The sequence below is a fragment of the Oratosquilla oratoria genome, chromosome 27, assembly GCF_046742065.1.
Source record: "Oratosquilla oratoria isolate Oo_2021 chromosome 27, ASM4674206v1, whole genome shotgun sequence".
Classification (NCBI taxonomy): domain Eukaryota; kingdom Metazoa; phylum Arthropoda; class Malacostraca; order Stomatopoda; family Squillidae; genus Oratosquilla; species Oratosquilla oratoria.
The window spans coordinates 13,151,886-13,175,026 of record NC_134803.1 but is presented as its reverse complement, the minus strand read 5'-3'; the positions used below and the strand labels follow the sequence as shown (position 1 = coordinate 13,175,026).

The following is a 23,141-nucleotide window of genomic DNA, read 5'->3' as shown; positions in this document are numbered from 1 at the left end:
TGCAAGGTAATGCACATAGGTAAAAATAACAGTAAGTACGATTACAAGTTATTTGGAAATTCGTTAACAAAAGTGGATAGTGAAAAAGATCTTGGCATAATTATCAGTAACGACCTCAAATCATCCAAGCAGTGTATTTCAGCCTCTGAGAAAGCAAATAAGATTCTAGGACTGATTGCACAATCTTTTGATTTCAAAAGTCCATCACTCATTAACAAGCTATATAAATCATTAGTTCGTCCACATTTGGAATATGCTGTTTCCGTATGGTCACCGAATCTCATTAAAGACATTGACAGACTGGAAAAAGTACAACAGCGAGCAACAAAACTGATTCCATACATACATATACCAAGGCTTTTTCCCCTTTACAAGGGGGGTAGCCAAAAAGAAAAAGGCACAAAATTACTCCCACCCATTCCATCCCTGAATACACTCCACACCCCTCCACCCTCCCTCCTATCTTAGCACCTCCTGAATGACAGGTCATCCCTGCACCTTGTCCACTGCCCTGGGTCAGAAGCAGTGTCGCAAGACACAGCACATCCACAGCAAGGCCGCTTCATTAAATCGGCGACCCCTCCTCTCCGTCCCCCCATTGCATAAAATATCCAAATATCAAAAATAAATCATACGAAAATTGACTAAAACATATGAATCTGTTTTCCCTAAAAAAAGCGTAGACTCAGAGGTGACTTGATACAGGTCTTTAAGATTCTAAAGGAAATTGACATCAAAAGTGACCAAATTTTCACATTGAATGAGAATCAAACAAGAAACAATGGTCTCAAACTGTCCGGAAATAGATTCAATTTGGAAGTAGGTAGAAACAACTTTGCCAACTGTGTAGTTAATGAATGGAATAAACTTCCTGCACAGGTAGTGCAATGCAACTCAGTTCGAAGCTTTAAGAATCATTTAGATAAACATCTAGGCAAGATGCTGTAATGATTATAATTTATCTTATATTATTTGTTTTTGTTTTGTTGTCATTTGTCTGTTTGATTTTCATTTATTATTAGTTATATGTCAATTTATTATTATTTACTATTTACCTGTTTGTTTATTATTTAACTATACCTATGCATTTATTTATGTATTTTATTTGTTATTTACATTATTATAGTTTTTATTTATTATTTTATTATTATTATTTTTTTTTTCCGCATCCGACCTAGATATGGACCTAAAGGTCTCCTGTCGGCATGCTCCGCCTTTGTAATCCTTTGTAAATAGACATTTGGGAACGGATGCTAAGAGGAGGTTATATGAAGGAGTGATTGTGTTGACTGCACTGTATGGGGCAAAAACATGGAACATAAGGGAGGAAGAGAGAAGGAGTTTGAATATGTTTGAGATGAGGTGTCTGAGAAGTATGATTGGGGTTACTAGGCTACAGTGAAAAATGAGGAGGTGAGGAGGAGAACGGGTGGAAAGGGAGTTGGGCGATAGGGTGCACGAAAGAGTATTGGGATGGTTTGGACACATGGAAAGAATGAGTGAAGAAAGACTAATAAAAGAGGTGTGGAAGGCAGATGTGGAAGGAGTGACTATGAGGGGGCGACCTGGGATGAGATAGATGGATGGGGTAAAAGGGGCTTTGGGGAAAAGGGGAATGTCTGTTGAGGAAGGATGGGAGAGGACAGAAGACAGGGGTGAATGGAGAATGGTTGTGTATGGATGATGTTGTGATCCATGAGGTGGAATGGGTGAGGGTGTATGTGTAAGAAAAATTTGATGCAGCCCAAAGGGATTTCTCCCCGTCTTCTCCTTTTCTACATGAGGGGACAGAGAGGGGGAGTTGCCAATTTGATGAAGCGGCCTTTGTGTGGATGTGCTGTGTCTTGCAACACTGTTTCTGACCCAGGGCAGTGGACAAGATGCAGGGATGACCCATCATCCAGGAGGTGCCACGATGAGAGGGAGGGAGGAGGGTGGATTGGGATAGGGATGGAATGAGTAGGAGTGGTTTTTATGCCTTTGCTTTTTGGCTACCTCCCTTGTAAGGGGGGAAATAGCCTTTGGTATATGTGTATGCATTTCTTTATACATTGCCCTGTATTCAGCTTTCAGATCTATTATTATTAATTCTGTAATCTCCTGATCTCTTAGGATATTTCTATACCTTGATTTTCTCTCCCATTCTAAACCTTTACCTAGTGTTCCACTTTGTTTTACAAACCCTGAAAAAGCAGTGTTATCTAACCTTTGATTTATTTTGAGTGTTTCAATGATGCAACATTTTTTCGCTACCTAATGGTGATCCCACTCTGCTAACATCCAATCTTCTCTTCGCTGGTTCACTATATTTATGCCTTTCTTCTTCATTGTTTTCCATTTTGTGTGTTATTCACTGAGTGAAACTATTCTATTTTATCATTTCAGTCACTTCATAAACACAGCTCCCTATCGCATAAACAAAGCTGTTTCCTCAAAGATATAGATTAAGTTGGAACTGTTCATGAATATGAGTCCATCAAGGTATGTTAGAAGAAAATTAAAGAATAGGAGACAGAACCCAATGAGTATTGCTCCTTCCCTGTGTACTACAATTAGGTAAAAACACTAGCATGTTTGTGCTCAGGATACCATCTGTTATTGAGGCAGTACTAACACAGAATAGGCCTGGTCACAGATTCAAACTGCCCCACATGCAACCACTACACAGATAACACAAAATAGTTCATACTACAATGCCCCATCCTAATAATCCCCTGACAACAATACAATATCTCTTCTCTAAATGACTTATTGTCCTGCCCAGAGGCTGTTGTCAGTTTCCTGGAGGCAATGGATCTTCTGGAAGAGAAACCAAGAGCAACATATAGATTGATTGATATTTGCCCTCCTCTTTGTCTCCTCTACCTTATGTTATGTGTCTAGAAAGAGAGTTGATGATAACAAATACAGTGTTTCGGAAGAAAGTCAAGCATAAGTACACAAGGGCGAGGGTGGTGGATGGAAGGGTGGTAGATAGAGCGTTGATGGATTATGTAGTGGTAAATAGGACTATGATAGGAAGAGTTAAGGATGTACATGTGCTAAGAGGGGAGGGTGAGGGAATATCAGATCATTTTTTGGTGGAAAGTAAGTTGAGAGTGGAGGATAGATGGAGAAAGAGGAAAGGGACAAAAGGTAGGGAGGTGCTTAGAGTGAACTCTGTAAAGGAAAAGGAAAAGGAGAAGGAGTACAAGAAGAAGCTGAAGGAGGAGTGGGAGGGAGTGAAGGATAGAGTAGAGCTAGGTGTGGAGGAGGAATGGGGATGGTTCAAAGAGGGAGTCACAAAGTGTGCAAAGATGGTGTGTGGAACAAGAAGGACAGGAGGAAATAGAAGGAAGGGTAGTGAGTGGTGGGATGAGGAAACAAAGAAGGTTGTAGAAGAGAAGCGAGCTTTCACAGATTGGTTACAAAATAGGACGAGGGAGTCATATGAGATGTACAAAGAAAAGAAAAGAGAAGTAAAGCAAAAGGTAAAGGAGGCAAGGAGGAGAGCAGATGTGAAGTGGGGTAAAAGTATGACAGAAAATTTTGAAAGTAATAAAAAGATGTTTTGGAAAGAAATTAAGAGAGGAAGAGGAGACGAATCAAGTAGAGAAGAAAAGGTAAAAGGTGCAGATGGAGAGATGATAATGGAAGAGAAGGCAGTAAGGGGAAGATGGGCAGAATATTTTAGGGAGTTGCTAAATGTGAAGGAGGATAGGGAGGGAAAGATAGATGCAGTGGGAAATGCTAAGAAAATGACCATGATGAGTGAGGAAAATGGAGGAGAAATAAGGAAGGATGAAGTGAAGGCAGTTGTTAAGATGATGAAAGCAGGTAAGGCACCTGGTCTGGATGGATGCCATGAAGAATGTCTAAAAAAAGGAGGTACAGTGATGGTGGACTGGCTGGTGAGGTTATCTAATGTTTGCTGGAGAGAGGGTAGAGTGCCAGAGGACTGGAGGAGTGCCTGTATAGTTCCACTTTACAAGGGAAAAGGGGACAAGTGTGAATGTAGTAGTTTCAGAGGGATTAGCATGTTAAGTGTAGTTGGGAAGGCTTATGGGAGGGTCTTGATTGAGAGGATTAGGAGAGGAACAGAGGTGAGTAATTGGTGAGGAACAGTGTGGATTTAGGACAGGTAGAGGTTGTGTAGATCAGATCTTTATGGTAAGACAAATATGTGAGAAAGCTATAGGAAAGAGGAAGGATGTTTTTGGGCTTTTATGGATCTGGAAAAGGCTTATGATAGGGTAGACAGAAAGGCACTGTGGGAGGTTATGCAGATATATGGGATAGGAGGAAAGCTTCTAGGAGCTGTCAAGAGTTTTTATGAGAGTAGTAGAGCTTATGTCAGGATTAGAAATGGAGAGAGTGAGTGGTTTGAGGTAAAGGTGGGACTTCGTCAAGGATGCGTTATGTCGCCCTGGCTGTTCAACTTATACGTGGATGGGGTAGTGCGAGAGGTAAATGCAAGGGTAGTGGGTCAGGGATTGGAGATGGTTAAAGAAAATGGAGAAAAGTGGGAGGTGAGCCAGCTGTTGTTTGCTGACGACACTGCGCTTGTGGCAGGATCGGAGGAGGGACTGAGGAAGTTGGTGACAGAGTTTGGGAGAGTATGTGATAGAAGAAAGCTAAAGATAAATGTGGGTAAAAGTAAGGTGATGAGATGTACAAGGGGTAAAAGTGGCAGTAGACAGGAAGTAAGCATTAAGGGAGAGCGACTGGAGGAAGTGGATAGTTTTAGATACTTGGGTGCAAATGTGGCAGGAAAAGGTGGAGCGAAGGTGGAGGTAGAATGTAGATTGAGAGAAGCAAGTAAATGCCTTGGTGGATTGAAGAGTGTAATGAGGAATAGACATTTGGGAATGGATGCTAAGAGGAGACTGTATGAAGGAGTGATTGTGCCAACAGCACTGTATGGGGCAGAAACATTGAACATAAGAGAGGAAGAGAGAAGGAGTTTGAATGTGTTTGAGATGAGGTGTCTGAGAAGTATGATGGGGGTTACTAGGCTAGATAGAGTGAGAAATGAGGAGGTGAGGAGAAGAACGGGGGTGGAAAGGGAGTTGGGAGATAGGGTTGATGAAAGAGTATTAGGATGGTTTGGACAAATGGAAAGAATGAGTGAAGAAAGACTAGTAAAAGAGGTATGGAAAGCAGATGTGGAGGGAGTGAACATGAGGGGACGTCCTAGGATGAGGTGGATGGATGGGGTGAAGGGGGCTTTGGGGAGGAGGGGAATGTCTGTTGAGGAAGGATGGGAGAGGACAGAAGACAGGGGTGAAGGGAGAATGGTTGTATATGGATGATGATGTGATGCATGAGGTGGAATGGGTGGGGGGTGAGGTAGTATGTGTGAGCAAAATTTGACGCAGCCAGAAGGGATTTCTCCCCGTCTTCTCCTTTAATGCATGGGGGGACGGAGAGGGGGGGTCGCCGATTTAATGAAGCGGCCTTGCTGTGGATGTGCTGTGTCTTGCGACACTGCTTCTGACCCAGGGCAGTGGACAAGGTGCAGGGATGACCCGTCATCCAGGAGGTGCAAAGATTACAAAGGATTTTACAAAGGCGGAGCATGCCGACAGGAGACCTTTTGATCCATATCTAGGTGGGATGGAAAAAAAAAAAAAAAAAAAAAAAAAACCATACATATACACATAGGAGACCTTTTGATCCATATCTAGGTCGGATGCAAAAAAAAAAAAAAAAAAAACATACATATACACATATATATATATACACATACACATGTATACATATATATATATCATATTAATAATAAATTAAAACTATAATAATGTAAAAATAACAAATAAAATACATAAATAAATGCATAGGTATAGTTGAATAACAAACAAACAGGTAAATAGTAAATGATTATAAATTGACATATAACTAATAATAAATGAAAATCAGACAGACAAATTATAACAAAACAAAAACAAATAATATAACATAAATTATAATCATTACAGCATCTTACTTAGGTATTTATCTAAATGATTCTTAAAGCTTTGAACTGAACTACATTGCACTACCTGTGCAGGAAGTTTATTCCATTCATTAACTACACGGTTGGCAAAGTTGTTTCTACCTACTTCCAAATTGAATCTATTTCCGGACAGTTTGAGACCATTGTTTCTTGTCTGATTCTCATTCAATGTGAAAATTTGGTCACTTTTGATGTTGTCAATTCCCTTTAAAATCTTAAAGACCTGTATCAAGTCACCTCTGAGTCTACGCTTTTTTAGGGAAAACAGATTCATGTGCTTAAGTCGATTTTCGTATGATTAAGAGGGAGGGTGGAGGGGTGTGGAGTGTATTCAGGGATGGAATGAATGGGAATGATTTTATGCCTTTTCCTTTTTGGCTACCTCCCTTGTAAGGGGGAAAAAGCCTTGGTATATGTATGTATGTATGTTTCTCTCTTCTTGTACTTCTATGATTCCCTATCTCTACCTTGCAACCAATCCTCATATGATTGCTTCTCTTCTACCTCTGCCTTCACCTCTTCATCCCAAACTTTTTTACCTTTCCTTGTGTTCCCTACACTCCTCATCATACATACCATCTCTGCACACTTTGTCACTTCCTCATTGAAAGATACCCATTCTTCTACTCCTATTTCCTTTATTTTTCACCAACTTCCACTTTTCTCTTAGCTTCTAGTGTTCTTTCTTCTTTTCCTCCTCATTGAATTTGTTTAGTCTCAACAATTCTCTACCTCTCACCCTTTCCCTCCTCCACTCCCAATCTCCCTGAAAAAAAAAAAAAAAAAAAAAAAAATCTTCCCTTTGACTCTCATCTGTAGTACAACCATGCATATTTAATTATCCAATAATTAGGGTTCTGTTTGGAGTTTTGGAGTATTCCTCCCAGATTTGACTTTTCGTTTAATAAACATACTGAGAACAGGATCCCTAGTCCCATCATTATCACATTCTATCACTTTTTTACAACCCCTACCCCTTTCCACCACCACCACAGAGGGATCCAGAAGAGGTAATTATAGAAGTGGTAAGAGACAATTTCAAGGGAGTAGCATAAAGGAAGGGCAGCTGTAGTACAAAAATATCATCATTCTTCTATGAGTAGAGATTCTAACTCTAACATACACAAATGGTGCATGGCTCTAGCCCGTCCATAGTGACACCCCAAAAGTCCCTAAAGCATTGCCTGTATGTTACCATGCAATCACTACTGCATATTACCTTGCAGTCAATACCCCAGTATTGAATTAATTTGGCAATATCCAAAACAAAATTTAGATTATATCATCAAACTGACCACTAAAAGGTTTCTACATTTTCAAGAAAATATACATATCTTCACCTTTGACCTTTGTTTCCATCTTGATTCTTCTGTGATCCCTGAGACTGCAGATTTGAGTCTGACCCTGTAGTTCCTGTAATGTTGGAGGCATCCTGGGCACCATCATTGAGAATCTCTTGAATCTCTGTGGTGACAGAGGCAATGCGGTCTTTGTCCTTCTCCCCTCCACCATAATCCAGTAGGTTGACCAGTGCCTCTTGGACAGCATCCACCTTCTGAATGAAAATAAACAATAGCATCACTGAGTAAAGAAATACTCTACAATCCAGGGCCATCTTAACAACATTACTAGCCCCCTAGGGAAAAGGCATGCACTTTGGCCCTTCCTATACAACCATTCACAACAATAAAAATGCAAATGGTACATTTATTGGTACTTCTAACAATATCCATATTTGATATACCAAGGGCTTTTTCCACCTTACAAGGGAGGTAGCCAAAGTCAAAAGGCATAATCCCACTCCCACCCATTTCATCCCCACCCATTCCACCCCCATTCACCAACCCTCCCTCCCTCCCTCTCATCTTTGCTCCTCCTGGATGACGAGTTCTCACCCATCGCCCTGGGTCAGAAGCAATACAGCATGACACAGCATATCCACAGCAAGGCTACTTCTTTTATTTGGCGACCCCATTCTCCATCCCCTCATGCAGTAACATTGAAGATTGGGAGAAATCCCTTCAGGCTGCATCAAAATATCATTCACACACAACCACTTCCTAACTTCCCCATCCCCACCACCCACTCCCTTAATACTGGTATATGATTGTAATATATGATTTTCTAAGCAGAAATCAATAACAAAAAACATAACTAGAAGTGATACACTATAATTCTAATGCCGCATCCACACGGTCGAGCTGTGCCTGGCAGACTTTGCCCTTACCGGGCAAAGTCCGCAGACTCTGCCCGCGAAGTGTCCACATGGCTGACGATGGTGGTTGGAGGTTAGTTGGCCGCAAGCAGAGGTTGGGAGGGAGTGGTTCAGTGTGGTACGATAACCATGGTTCCCGCCATACTTGGAAGGAAAGTAGCACTTTACAGCATTATAATTGCTGCCTGCATTAAAAAGAAAAACAAGAAATTACGGAGACATGTCTGATGCCGGGAGTGGTTACAAAGACGTGATTTAATGGGAAGCTCCGTGACAATTCTACGTGAATTGCAGGATGAAAATGAACAATTGTTTTGCAATTACATGAGAATGAACATAAGCAGTTTTTCTGTTCTCCTTTCGAAAGTGGAGCCATATATACAAAGGCAAGAGACAATTATGAAGAAAAGCATAGCACCAATAGCATGTCTTGTTGAGACCAGTACACACTAGTACTAGGTGCGGACATGGTAGTAAGGTAACTTTGGTCTGTACTCTGAATTCTGGTCTGTACTGAGCGGGTTTGCTAACTTTGCTCGCACCTCACCTCGTGCGTTTGGGAGCGATGTCAGCCCTCCATCTACTACCCGCAAATGGCGCCGGGAACGGACAGTTTGATGGTTTGCCCGATGAAATTGCCCGTTGTCGAGCAAAGCCCTCATGCCCGGCGGACAGTGCTCGACCGTGTGGACGTGGCATAAGAGATCATCAGGGATGTTGACGGCCAGTTTTGGCATCTGATCAGACTACAGGGTATAGAGGAGTTTCACAACCTCAAGAAACACATGAAGCTCAGTTCCTTAGCATAAAAAAAAAAAAAAAAAAAAAAAAAAAAAAAAAAAAAAAAAAAAAAAAAAAAAAAAACATGGTGATGTCACCTCGAGTGTGAGAACACCATCACACTGATACTGACAAGACTGGACAGATGACAACATGGCATCTCAAACCTATTGTCACAGCTCCATTCAGTAATATATTCGCCTTAAGTAATGTTTTTTTTATTGATTTCCACCAAGAAAAAAGTATATCATGATTATAATTTACAAAATGAATATCCAATTTTCTAGTCCAATATCACATAGATGTGCACTTCTAAAAAAAATACCAGCATTTCTGCCAGATAATTGACCAGCCACATTTTGGTACAACACATGTTTTGAATAACCTCAATTCAAATATTTAAGTCCAGACTTGAAAAGTGCAGAAAAGGCATGGGTAAATTTTTAGAAGTGCACACCTTTATGATATAGTAATAGAAAATTAAATAATGATTTTGTAAATTATAATGCATCAAAGAAATATATGTTATTCTTGGCAGAAATTTATAATAAAGACAGTTGCTAAAAGCTATAAATAAACAAAAATAGCCACTTTGACTACTCGAGACACTATCTTTGTTTTAGTAGAAGTGGAGGTCGAAGAAATTAAAATATGGTAAATTCATCTATTCTAATCTAACCTTACCAACCTACCTAGCCTGCATTTAGTAATGTGGTACCTGTAATTCTAGAGGTCATCAGGCTATCATCGTCATCTCCAATCTCCAAATCTATCAAAACAAAGATGGTGTCTAAAGGGGTCTACGCAACTTTGTTTCTGCATAGCTTTTAGCAACATTTTTTTATATTGATTTCCACCAGGAAAAATATCTATTACATTGATGTATTATAATTTAAAATTTAATTTAGCTTTCTAATGCTATACCGTAAAAGTGTGTACTTCTAAAAAAAATACCAAGACTCCTTTTTCACAACCATAGCCACTAAACTAGTAACATCCCTCCCAACAGGTTCTGGAAAGTTTGGGCTGGGGTACTTTCAGGAGTACTATAAAGATAAGTCCACAAAGCGTTTCCAACTATATCAGACCATCCAAGAAGAGGTGTTTAGATTACTAGCTAACATAAATGCCAATAAGGCTACGGGGTTAGACATATTCCTGCAAAGTTTGTTAAGGATGGGGCCACAATTATAACTCCTCCAATAAAGCACATAATTAATTTGCCTATCAGTTCAGGATTTATCCCAAAGGACATGAAAAGGGCTCGGGTAACACCTCTTTATAAGAAAAAGGCAAAAACTGAGGCAGGAAAATACAGGCCTGTTTCAATTCTAGGTATTATTTCCAAAGTTTTGGAACATATCATATACAATCAGTTACATACCTATCTCAGGGAATGTAATCTACTATATGCCATGCAATCTGGTTTTAGAACGAATTACTCAACAGACACCAGCTTAATATACCTTTACGATCTGATAAAACAGGAATGTGACAGAGGTAACTAGACGGGTTTAGTTTTGTTGGATCTACAAAAGGCATTTGACACAGTGGACCATGATATTTTATTAAAAAACTTCAGGCGTTAGGAGTGGCGAATACGGTATACCCTCACTCATTCACGCTTCAGTATTCGCAGCCCTGCATAATCGCGGATTTTGCTCTCAAAGTTTTTTTTTTTTAATTTTGGCAATTTCGTGAATTTCTTAGGCCTTTTTTTTTTTTTTTAGCAGAAAAACACTCACATTCACCCTAACTGGTAAATAATTTTGAAATAACAATGTCAGTTAATATAAAAAAAAAAATTGGAAAAGAGAGATGATACAGTATAACTGGTAAATAATTTTGAAATAACAATGTCAGTAAATATAAAATAAAAAATTAGAAAAGAGATGATACAGTATAACTGGTAAATAACTTTAAAATAACAATGTCAGTAAATATAAAATAAAAAATTCGAAGAGAAATGATACAGTATAACTGGTAAATAATTTGAAAATAACAATGTCAGTTACGAGGTTTCTTTTTTCCTTCCCGCTGATTGGCTGCAGATGATGTGATGTCACAAGCATCTTCATGCGCGAGAGGCTAAACAGCTCTCTCTCTCAGCTGCATGCATGTTTTCAAAGTGATTGAATTCAAGTTTTTGGTGTGTTATATGTAATTATACTGTACCCCTGTATTAGTTACGTCCTATAAGTGATAGTTTAAATTGTGAATTCATGTTTTTGGTGTGTTACACAAACATAATTACAGTACCCCTGTATTATTTACGCACTATAAGTGATTGTTTGAATCATTCATTACTATGTACATATTATACTACATTATTACTGTTTTTCATTTATCATTACTACATATTACTGGAATATATAGGAAATGGAATGGGTGGGAGTGGTTTCTATGCCTTTTTCTTTTTGGCTACCCGTCGTGTAGGGGGAAAAAAGCCTTTGTTATATGTATGTACATATTACTACATTATTACTGTATTAATGAGTAAGACTGTCTTTAGAATGTGTTTGGAAAGCATATTTTAATGTATATAATGTCATACATAGGTGTTTTAAAACTGCATCAATAATTCGCAGATTTTCGGGATTCACGGGAGGGGAAGGAACGTAACCCCCACGAATAGTGGGGGGATACTGTATTGGCTGGTTCAAGTCCTACCTCACAGGTCGCAAACAACTTGTATGTACAGGTAAATGTAGCCTGCTCAGGTGACAGAGATAACTTGCGGTGTACCACAAGGTTAAATTCTGGGACTGCTTCTCTTCCTGGTCTATATCAATGACATGCCAGGTGTGATGAACTGTAGGTTATTGCTCTATGCAGATGACTCCACACTAATTGTCTCAGGTAGGGACCCAGTAGAAGTAGAGGAGGCCCTGAGTGTTGAACTGTCATCAGTCCAGGACTGGCTCGTAGATAACAAGCTGTCTTTATACCTTGGTAAAACGGAAAGTAGTGTCTTCGCATCAAAACCCAACCTCAGGAAACACTGCAGTGTACAGGTCAGGTGTGGGAATAATGTCTTGGAGTCAAAACAAGAGTTAACTTATTTTGGAATTCACTTAGATCAGTCCCTCTCTGGGAGTGCCTTAACCCCTTCACTCCTGGCCAAAATCTCGCAGGCAGCATTAGCTGCCAGACATACGATTTTGTGTCATAATATGTACTCGCATTATAAAAAATAGACACCACTGTATCCATCATTCTCTCTTTCACCCGTGAATTTTGATAACCATAGAAAATATGATGAAGCCAGTTTACAGAGTATGGGGGTCACGCAGGTACAACTACAATAGATATAATCAAGACGCCGACATCGGCATCCTCGCATACCCACTTGCTCCTCATGACGCCTACGTAGGCATCACCGTATGGAAGGGGTTAATGGATAAGATTGTATCCAAGTGTTCACATAAAGTAAAATTTTTGTACAGAAAAGTCAGAAATTTTTATATAGAAACAAAGAAGCTTCTGGTCTCACCCCTGATACAGCATCACTTTGATTACGCTTGTAGCTCTTGGTACAGTAGTATGAGCAGAAAAAAGTCTCGGCTACAGGTTGCATAAAATAAGATAATTAGATTTGTGCTAAATTTACCTCAACATAGTCATATTGGCATAGAAGAATTTAGCAAAGTAGGAATGTTACCTGTAACAAAACCATGTTTACAATGTTGTTCATAATTCTGCTCCTTCATATGGGAGCTGTAATTTTATGTTATCTGCTGAGAACCAAACCTGGAACAGTCAAGGGTCTTTTATTGTAACTCTTGCAGGTTACTTCACCAAAAACAGTTTTAACTTCACAGGTGCTCAATTATGTCCAGCAGTCTGATAGCAAGGTTACTTTCAAGAAAAAAGTCAAGGATTACTATATGTCTCAGCTATGGACTGTGAACAGCCTTGATTTTATGTACTACTAGCCTAATAAGGGGTACCAGACTCCATGAGTAATACCATCAAAATCTACATTCATTCATAACTGTTCTGACCTTTCCTTTTTGTTCTTCAGAGGTTTAACTTAGTATAACAATGTTTGATGTTCAAAACTGGTTTCCACCTTTGTTTTGCTTGTCAGGTATGGTCCAAGAACAGTTATGATCTGATAATAATATAAGCCTGGTGAATCAGGGTACCAGGCAACAAGGTAATTGGACCTTTCTCTCAAGCTCCTTGTTGCTTTACTCATACAAATATTGGTCCCTTGTACCCTGCTTCTGGTGCTTCAGATTATAATGTACTACTTCCTGGTGCTCAAACTAATGTGTATATGCCCACTCCGTCCTGAGGTACAAGGAAATTTTGTAATTAATTAACATATGTCCCAAGCTGCAATGTAGCATTCACTACAACAACATGTTGATATTGTTGATGGCCTACTACTTTCTATCCTGTGGTACTTGACATTTACGCTTACCTTGGAATGGTCCCCCCTTTATTGTTCTACACTTGCTGCTACAGCAGTAGAATAATGTAGTATATCACTAAGGGCACTACACTGATCTAGTACTCACTCATATTGTTTTGGTACCTTTTAGTAACATTTTGTTGTTCCTGATGCATATTGCAATGTTCTTTTATTGTGATGGTGCTCATGTTTTGTCTCAATATCCTGCGTGTTACGAACATTCTAGTAGTATTAGTAAGTCTATAATGTTTATGTGTCATATGTGTACTGATTGGTATTACTTATGACTGTCTCTGATCCCCTTAACCCCTATGTATGTTGTCTGTGTAACTTAGTATAGAAAAACAGTCTAATGAGGACCATAATGGAAATAAGCTTATGTGCTTTTTTGTGTTATCCTTGGCAAATGTAATTGTTATTTTGAACTGTGTTCTTTTCATTATCAGCATTTCATGTATGTGATTCATTGCCAAATAAAATTATTATTATTATCATTACAAGTCCATGACCATGAGAAGTCTCAAGACTAGTAGAGGTCTAGAGGCTAGACTTAAATTTTCTTCTTGGTTTCATGATGATAATAGATATGAGCTGTTGAAATAAGGCTGTTTCTTCAGATTGTCATGATTATAGATATGATTAAAAAAAATAACTCCTTTGAAAGCAAAAAGACTTTAATAATTTTTCTATTTCAGTAAATTGGTGTAAAAAATAATTCACCGATTCAACATAAATTTAAGTTAGGTTTTAGGATAGCTGCAGTACTGACTGGTTAGTGTACCGAGAGGCAATCTAAGGGTAAGGGCTAAGGCTCTTATATATGCACTTTTTAATGTGATGGTAGAGTTCTTTTAGCTGTGCATGCATGTAACATTACATTGATGGAATATGTTACATGATAGGTGATAGTAAGAATAGTATAAAAGGAAGGTCCTACATTGTTTTAGACATGCTCAGGTGATTTGTTGACCCACAAAACTTTCGCATGCGAAGTTGCATGTCAATTGGGCCAGGGGTTTGGATTTTACAAAGGCGGAACATGCCAACAGGAGACCTTTTGGTCCATATCTAGGTCAGATGCAAAAAAAATATATAATAATTATAAATAAATTAATAAATTGACAATAGTTGCCATGGCAACATGATAGGTGTTAATAAGAATAGTATAAAAGGAAGGTCCTGCATTGTTTTTGACATGCCCAGGTGATTTGTTGGTCCATAAAACCTTCATATGCCAAGTTGCATATCAATTGGGTCAGGGGTTTGGATTTTATGGATGATTATCTCTAAACTGACAATAGTTGCCATGTCAACATGAAAGGTGTGAGTAAGAATAGTATAAAAGGAATGTCCTACATTATTTTTGATATGCTCAAGTGATTTGTTGACCCATAAAACCTTCTTATCCTAGGTTGTATGTCAATTGGGGCAGCAGTTTGGGTTTTACTGATGATCATCTCTAAATTGAGAACTTGACAATTGCCATAAAAAGGCAAATTTAGTATGATGGAGATGTTCCACATTGTTTTTGACATACTCAGGTGATTTGTTGACCCATAAAACCCAAGTATTCCAAATTTCAATAAAATTGGACCAGTGGTTTAGAGTTTATGTGTATTTCTTTACCAAAATCTTTACAAATTACCACCCTTAATTCTCACACTTTGTTATGGTAAAGTCTAGCCAAGAAATCGGAATAGAAAAATAATTAAAAAAAATCATATCTCCCTTATTTTTTAAGCTATATATAAAAAAAAAAAAAAAAAGTGTTTTGTTGGTCCTACTAAATAACGCCCGGTAGCGACCAGCAATTTCCTATGGTGCCCAGGCATTGTGCAAGCCTATTTCTTCAGTTGCAATGGTTCATATCATATGAATGATTTGTCTACTAGTGAATGCATGAAAACAATAATTGAATTTAACAGGAGAAACAATGCACAAAGCGGAAAATCCTTTGCTGAATTTAGTGCCTGGACCGTGGCGGTGCCACCATCTTTGTTAATGTCCGGTCATTGGAAAATGTGGAATGGCTAAATTACTGGCAGTTAGGTTAGGTTAGGACCACGGTCCGGGCGCTAATTTCAGCAAAGGATTTTCCACTCTGTGCGTTGTTTCTCCTACTAAATTCAGCATTGTTTTCATGAATTCACTAGTAGACGAATCATTTATATGATATGAACCATTGGAACTGAAAAAAAAAACACACACACACACACACATCTAAATCCTCATGAAAGGCATAGAAATTACTGATAGAGAGAATCTGATAAAATGGGATAACAGAAATACAAGAGGACACGGAAAGAAAATAAAAAAAGACAGCTATAGAAGAGACTTGAAAAAGAACAGCTTTCCTCACAGAGTAATAAACAGTTGGAACAAGTTAGATGAGAAAGTGGTGTGTGCAAAAACAATACATGAATTTAAAAATAGTTTAGATAAAATGAGATATAGGTAAATACAACACCCAGGCACCATAGGAAATTACCGGTCGCTACTGGGCATCACCAGTCGCTGCCGGGCGTTAATTAGTATAACCCTGTTTTGTTTCTGAAACAATCTTTCATATGCAACAAGAATGGCCATTCCTGAGGATTTAGATGTGCAGTGGAGGTACAGTATAGCTTTATGTCATCCGCAAATAATATGCAAGTACATGTTATCTGCGGATGACATAAAGCTATACCTCCACTGCACATCTAAATCCTCAGGAATGGCCATTGCTGAACTGCAACAAAGCATTAACACTCTGTCCACCACAGCGTCTTCATGGGGCCTCAGGTTCAAGACAAATGTGTTCACTTGAGATTTAGCAGAGGCCAGACAAACACTATCAAAGATGGAGTATACAGTCTTTGTGATACTACGATAAAGCTTTCCCACTGCCACAAGGACCTAGGAGTGAAAGTGGATGATGGACTCAGATTCCACCAACACATCAGTGACACTGTACACAAGGTGGAGGGATTGCCACAAACCTTTTAAAAAGTAGTGTGTCGCTCCCCCCAGTTCCTGTTCTCCCTTCTTGTGTCTGATATCTGCCCTATCCTAGACTTTGCCTCACCTGTGTGGAACCTAGGGTTCATCGGAGACTGTAAGCTCCTAGAGTCAGTTCAAAGGAGATGGACAAAGCAAGTTATTGGTTTGTTCAATCTACCGTACAATGAAAAGCTCGACAGGCTAGACCTCTTCTCTGTCAAAGGCCGCCTACTGAGAACTGACCTAATACTCTGCTTCAAGATCTTTCATGGTCTCTCCACCATCTCCCACACTGATCTCTTCCAGCTCTCACCCAATTGTATCACGAGAGGGCACAGATTTAAAATACACCCTCAGCACACCAACACAGAAGCATGCAGAAGATCCCTCGCATTCAGAGTTATACAGAAATGGAACTCTCTTCCATCCGATGTGGTTGAAGCACAGTCCATCTCCATGTTCAAACACAGACTCCGCCAATTCCTAGGTGATGAGCTGTACAGTTACAGCCACCCCTGATTGTTTCAACAAACCCTCACACCCTATGACCTCCACACCCCATCCCACCTCACCCTACCCAAAAACTTTGCCAATCTAGAGAAACTCACAGTCAATCCAAACAAGACTATAAACCAACATACAACCTGACATATACCAGGGAACACAAAACCAATCCCACATTACATAAAATTATTGCCTGTATACCTGTCCATGTGATTGGAGTACCCTGTAGAAACTTGGGCCATTTTCCCCACATGGCAGTTATTTGGTCTAATGAGAGGTGATGTAGCCCCACCAGATGAGTTACCAGGTGAGTTTATTTTATTTTATTTTTAATTTTTTTTGCCCATACCTACCAATAATCAAGGACCACTGCCAGCCACTGTGGGGCTGCATGTTTTACATTTGGTTAAATTTGAAGTAACAATTAACTTACAAAATTCCTTTCTGTTGGTATAGCCCAACTATCAAGAGTTAACCAGACAAGTTATACCCTCGTCATGGACAGCGGTTTTTATAAATCATTATTTTACGTCTGCACCCAAACTACAACCTAGGTACGTGCGAAAACAAGCGCGGCGCTAAGATCGCGCTGGTACTGTTTACAACGCCATATTTTGCGACCCCCTGGATTTTGTTTGGCTTAGTTTGAATGCTTTGAGCGTTCAGCGTATGCGCAGGATATTCAAATTATCTTGTTGTTGTGCAAGTGTATGCCCGATTCTTTAAAAGCAAATAAATATTCACCTATTTAAACGCAAATTTGGTTATCAACCTCGGCAAATTAGTTTTCCGAGTGAAAATATTAAGGTAAGACATCAATAATATACTATTGTAATGTAATATTGTTGTTTTTTAACTTATTTTCTCCCGTATATGAGCAGCTCAAGATCGTTGGGTAATATACACTTGGTGATTTTTTGACCCAAAAATCTTCACATGCCAAGTTGCATGTGCGCTGAATGGCCTACTGGCTCCGCCGTTTGGCCTTCAAGCCAAAAATTCCATAAATCAATCAATCAACCAAGTTGCATGTCAATTGGGCCAGTGGTTTGGATTTTATTGATTATTTCTAAATTGACAACAGTTGCCATGGCAACATGATAGGTGTTAGTAAGAATGGTATACGAAGAAGGTCCTGCAATGTTAATGCTCAGGTGATTTATTGACCCATAAATTTTATGGGTAAAATCACCTGAGCATGTCATTAACATTGCAGAACCTTCTTCTTATACCATTCTTACTAACACCTATCATGTTGCCATGGCAACTGTTGTCAATTTAGAAATAATCAATAAAATCCAAACCACTGGCCCAATTGACATTCAACTAGGCATGTGAAGGTTTTTGGGTCAACAAATCACCAAGTGTATAATACCCAATGATCTTGAGCTGCTCATAACCAGGAGAAAATAGGTTAAAAACAATTTTCTTACATTAAAATAATATTTTATTGATGCCTTACCTTAATATTTTTACTCGGAAAACTAATTTGCCGAGGTTGATAACCAAATTTGCGTTTGAATCGGTGAATATTTGTTTGCTTTTGAAGAATCGGGCTTTATGATAAAACCTTCACATGCCAAGTTGCATGTCAATTGGGCCAGCGGTTTGGATTTTATTGATTATTTCTAAATTGACAACAGTTGCCATGGCAACATGATAGGTGTTAGTAAGAATGGTATAAGAAGAAGGTCCTGCAATGTTAATGACATGCTCAGGTGATTTGTTGACCCATAAAATCTTCACATGCCAAGTTGCATGTCAATTGAGCCAGCGGTTTGGATTTTATTATTTCTAAATTGACAACAGTTGCCATGGCAACATGAAAGGTGTTAGTAAGAATAGTACAAGAAGAAGGTCCTTCAATGTTAATGACATGCTCAGATGATTTGTTAACCCATAAAACCTTCACATGCCACGTTGCATGTTAATTGGGCCAGCGGTTTGGATTTTATAGATTATTTCTAAATTGACAACAGTTGCCATGGCAACATGATAGGTGTTAGTAAGAATGGTATAAGAAGAAGGCCCCGCAAGGTGATTTGTTGAACCATCAAACCTTCACATGCCAAGTTGCATGTCAATGGGGCCAGTGGTTTGGATTTTATTGATTATTTCTTAATTGACAACAGTTGCCATGGCAACATTACAGTTGATTACAGTTGACATTTTACTGGAAGAGGCCTTCTTTAGCCTATGACTCCAGTGTAGCAGCCTGATTTCTAGTGTGATGTTGGTGCTGGCCGCGTGCAGTGTTAATTTGTGCTCTATATTTATATATTTGTTCTTGTCCCTCCCAGAATTTGTCTAGCCTTGCCTCAAAACTTTTGACTGTGTCTGCATCTACCACCCATTCTGGCAGGTCATTCCAATTATTAATGACTCTGTTATTAAAGGAGTACTTTCTCAGGTCCAACCTTGCTCTTGGCTTAAATATTTTTCGACTATTTCCCCTTGTACTGGACCCCTCTCTAAATTCAAAGAGACCCTCAGTGCAGTTTCTGTCATATAAACCAGTGACGATTTTGTAGGTCTCAATTTGATCTCCCCGGGATCTCCTGTACGCCAAGGTGGGCAAGCTCAACTTCCTCAGCCTCTCTTCGTACGACAACTCCTTGAGGGATGGCAATAATTTAGTTGCTCTCCGCTGTACATTCTCCACAGCCTCCAAATCCTTCACCAGATGGGGACACCAAACCGGGTTGGCGTACTCCAAGTGCGGCCTTACAAGAGCCGTGTACAGAGGCTTGAAAATGTATGGTTCTAAATGTTGAAAGGTCCTTCTGATCAGCCCTACTAACATATTGGCTTTATTGATCTTTTCTGCCAGGTGTATGGAGAAGTTTAGTTTATCATCTATGATCACCCCTATGTCTTTTTCATTTCCTGTCTTACTGATGTTGCCGTACATACTATAACCCTTCTCTTCCATTGTGGTCCTCCCTAACCTCATATACTTGCTCTTCTCTGGATGAAAACTTAGGAGCCACCTCTCTGTCCATTCTTTGAGTTCGTCCAGATCCCACTGTAACCTATCACAGTCTTCCGTGCTTTGTATTGTCCTGTATATCTTAGTGTCATCTGCATATAGATACACTTTACTTCCATTCACTGCTGCCTCTGGCAGGTCATTGATAAATATTACAAAAAGCATGGGGCCAAGAACAGATCCCTGCGGGACTCCGCTTGTTACTTCCTTCCATCCAGAAGCCTCTCCATTTATCAACACCCTCTGTTTTCTCCCTGTTAGAAAGTTCTGAATCCATCTCAATATTTTACCTTCTACCCTGTAGCTTGATATTTTTTCTATCAGACGTTTATGTGGTACTCGGTCGAAGGCTTTCATAAAGTCCAAGTACACCACATCCACAGCCAATCCTTCATCCATTGCCTCAGTCCAGTCATCCAGTACCTTTATTAACTGTAATGTAGTTGATCTTCCAGAAATGAAGCCAAACTGTTTCTCACTAAATAACTTATTCTCCTTCATATGTCTAATTACCTCCTCCCGCAACAGTGACTCCATAACCTTGCATAGGACACTTGTTAGGCTGACAGGTCTGTAATTTCCTGGATCGCATTTGTTGCCTTTCCACGATAGGTGTTAGTAAGAATGGTATAAGAAGAAGGTCCTACAATGCTGTTGACATGCTCAGGTGATTTATTTACCCATAAAACCTTCACATGCCAAGTTGCATGTCAATTGGGCCAGTGGTTTGCATTTTAATTATGATAATCTGAAAATTGACAACTTCATGGTTGCCATGACAAGGCAAATATGGTATGATGGAGATGTCTCACATTGTTTTTGACATGCTCATGTGATTTGTTGGTCCTTAAAACCCAATTATTCCGAATTTTAATAAAATTGGACCAGTGGTTTAGAGTTAATGTATATTTCTTTACCGAAATCTTTACAAATTACCATCTTTAATTCTAACATTTTGTTATGGTAAAGTCTAGCCAAAAATGCGGGCTAAAAAAATAACTCAAAAATCGTATCTCCCTTATTTTTCAAGCTATTTCAAAAATTTTAAAAACATTCTGTTTCTAATAAAGTTGTCTTTCATATGCAACAATAATTTAAGGGTTATTTTTTATTTTTATTTTGTGCCCGTACCTATACAACCATTGAGTCACACATAATAAACATGAACACTAGGCTGAGCCTCGTTGGCTGAAAGAGCCTATAACCTGGAATTTGTGTGTGAAATTCTGTATGTGAGGATAAATCATAAAGCATATAATGATATATGTTTTGAGATCGTCGAACAACACAAACGTTCTGATGAACACCATTACCGCGGCGCTTCATTATCTAAAATATTATAATAAGTAAACTGAATACGTATCAAATATATGTAATAGTGGCTTACCAACATATCGTTCAAGACATCTGTAACTTTCTGTTCCGTCATAGTGAAGATTTTATCTTATTTCATGGCATCTGAAGACTTCTTGGGTCACTCAACATTTAACAACATAAACAATGGTGAAAACAACAAGAAAAATTAATTATGTATCATATCGGTTTAAACCAAAATTAGTTAAATTAGATAGACCTCTCTTGTGGTTTTCCTATCATTTTATTTTTACTAAACATCTGGATTCAACAAAACCAATCAAGTTACATTAATTCTGTCTGAACATTTTTGGTGAAATAAGGCTTGGTATATCTTCCATGTTCGAACAGAGAACGGAGCGGAAGGTACAGCCAGCATTATGAGGAAGGCTGTCGTTTAGTAATTTATATAGCACTACTATATTTCTGTTATTAAATTACATAGTATAATGGATCAGCAGCCTATGTCTGTTACTGTGCAACGAACGTTGAAAGATCTCGACCAGTTCATCAAAAGTGGAAGTAGTCGAAATCAAGCTTCAACTCTGTCACCCGTACTCAATTATTCTTCTGATGGTGATACCACAAATACATTCTTCGATGGAGCACTTGGTTTATCATCGTCAAGAAAAAGACAGTTGGATTCCTTGACAGGTTTAAGTAAGAATATCTTGCAACACTAATTATGTGTTATTGGAATGAAAGTGTATACCGGAATCGTGTAGAAACCTATAGGCTATAGGGGATATTAGGGATAAGATACTGTTCTTGATATGATTGCTTAAGTTTAATAAGTAGAAATAGAAACTAAGAAAGCTTTTTTCACACTAGACAAAAGTGAATAGACGATGGACCATGGAATAAATACATAAGGCCAGCCTTATGTTAGATGTGAAATGTACTTTCCCAGTCACAAGGATAGCCTATTCTATTGATTTCTAAATTGGTTTACCAAATGGAGGGGCAATTGTAATTACCTAGTTGTATTTTACGGGAAGGGGAGCTATGCTCGTGGTGTCCCGTCTTCACATGTCATTTTATCTAAACTATTTTTAAATTCATGTATTGTTTTTGCACACACCACTTTCTCATTTAACTTGTTCCAACTGTCTATTACTCTCAAAAGATGTTATGAAAGAAAAGACAGTATTTTTTTTTAGAAGTGCACACCTCGATATAGTAATAGAAAGTGAAATTATTTTGTAAATTAAAATACAACATAATTACATTATTTTTGGCAGGAATCAATAATAGAAACAGTTGCTGGTATTATTTTAGTTGTGCACACCTATATAATATAGCATTAGAATATTAAATATTAATTTTGTAAACTATATGTATGAATATTGAATGTCATATATGCAAATTTCTTGGCAGAAATAAAAAACAAAAAACCTTGTTACAAGTAAATTTAGGTATTAGTTGTGCACACGTACATGATATAGCATTAGAAAATTAAATATTAATTTGATAAATTATAAGACCTGAACATAATATGCAATTTTCTCAGCAGAAAAAAAAAAGCCTTCCTATAAGGAAATTTACTAATGAATGAAGCTACTAGGATATGTTATGGATGCCATGCCAGCCCATTCACTATCAGACTATGGCTTTCATATGGACTGGGTGTTCTCCAACTCCAGGTCACATTGATAAGTGCTGTTATGAAGACAATAGGGTTTCCTTGGACTTTGAGAGAACACAGGGTTCTGCTGTCGTCTGTTAATTGCCTGAGGTATGATAATAATCAGGCCATCGGCATCCATGATGATGACAACAACCTGGATCTTTAAGATTTGAGGTACCAAATTACTAAACATTGGTTAGGTAATCTAGGTTAGGTTAGAATAGACTAATTTATCATCCTTTCATTTCTTCGATCTCAGCATCTATCAAGACAAACATGGCATATTATTCAACCACCACG

At 38.6% G+C, this 23,141-nt stretch overlaps 2 protein-coding genes across 8 annotated transcripts in view; one reads left to right on the top strand and one right to left on the bottom strand.

Moving 5' to 3' along the window:
- The window catches only part of MED23 (mediator complex subunit 23), a 365,264-nt gene extending 343,748 nt beyond the window's left edge, over window positions 1-21,516 (bottom strand). Inside the window, exons 1-2 of the mRNA XM_076210243.1 lie at window positions 21,249-21,516; window positions 7,315-7,529 (exon numbers count right to left, since the gene is read on the bottom strand). Coding sequence (XP_076066358.1) covers window positions 7,315-7,529; window positions 21,249-21,290 — 257 coding nt within the window. The 5' untranslated portion in view covers window positions 21,291-21,516. The remainder of the gene's footprint in view (window positions 1-7,314; window positions 7,530-21,248) is intronic.
- Window positions 21,517-21,520: 4 nt separating this feature from the next.
- LOC143039904 (mitotic spindle assembly checkpoint protein MAD1-like) overlaps window positions 21,521-23,141 on the top strand; it is a 186,487-nt gene continuing 184,866 nt past the window's right edge. For 5 of the 7 annotated variants that reach the window (XM_076210254.1, XM_076210251.1, XM_076210252.1 and 2 more), the window contains exon 1: window positions 21,521-21,874. In XM_076210254.1, the coding sequence (XP_076066369.1) occupies window positions 21,664-21,874 (211 nt within the window). In that variant the 5' untranslated portion in view covers window positions 21,521-21,663. The remainder of the gene's footprint in view (window positions 21,875-23,141) is intronic. The other 2 variants (XM_076210256.1, XM_076210253.1) reach the window with 2 other exon arrangements.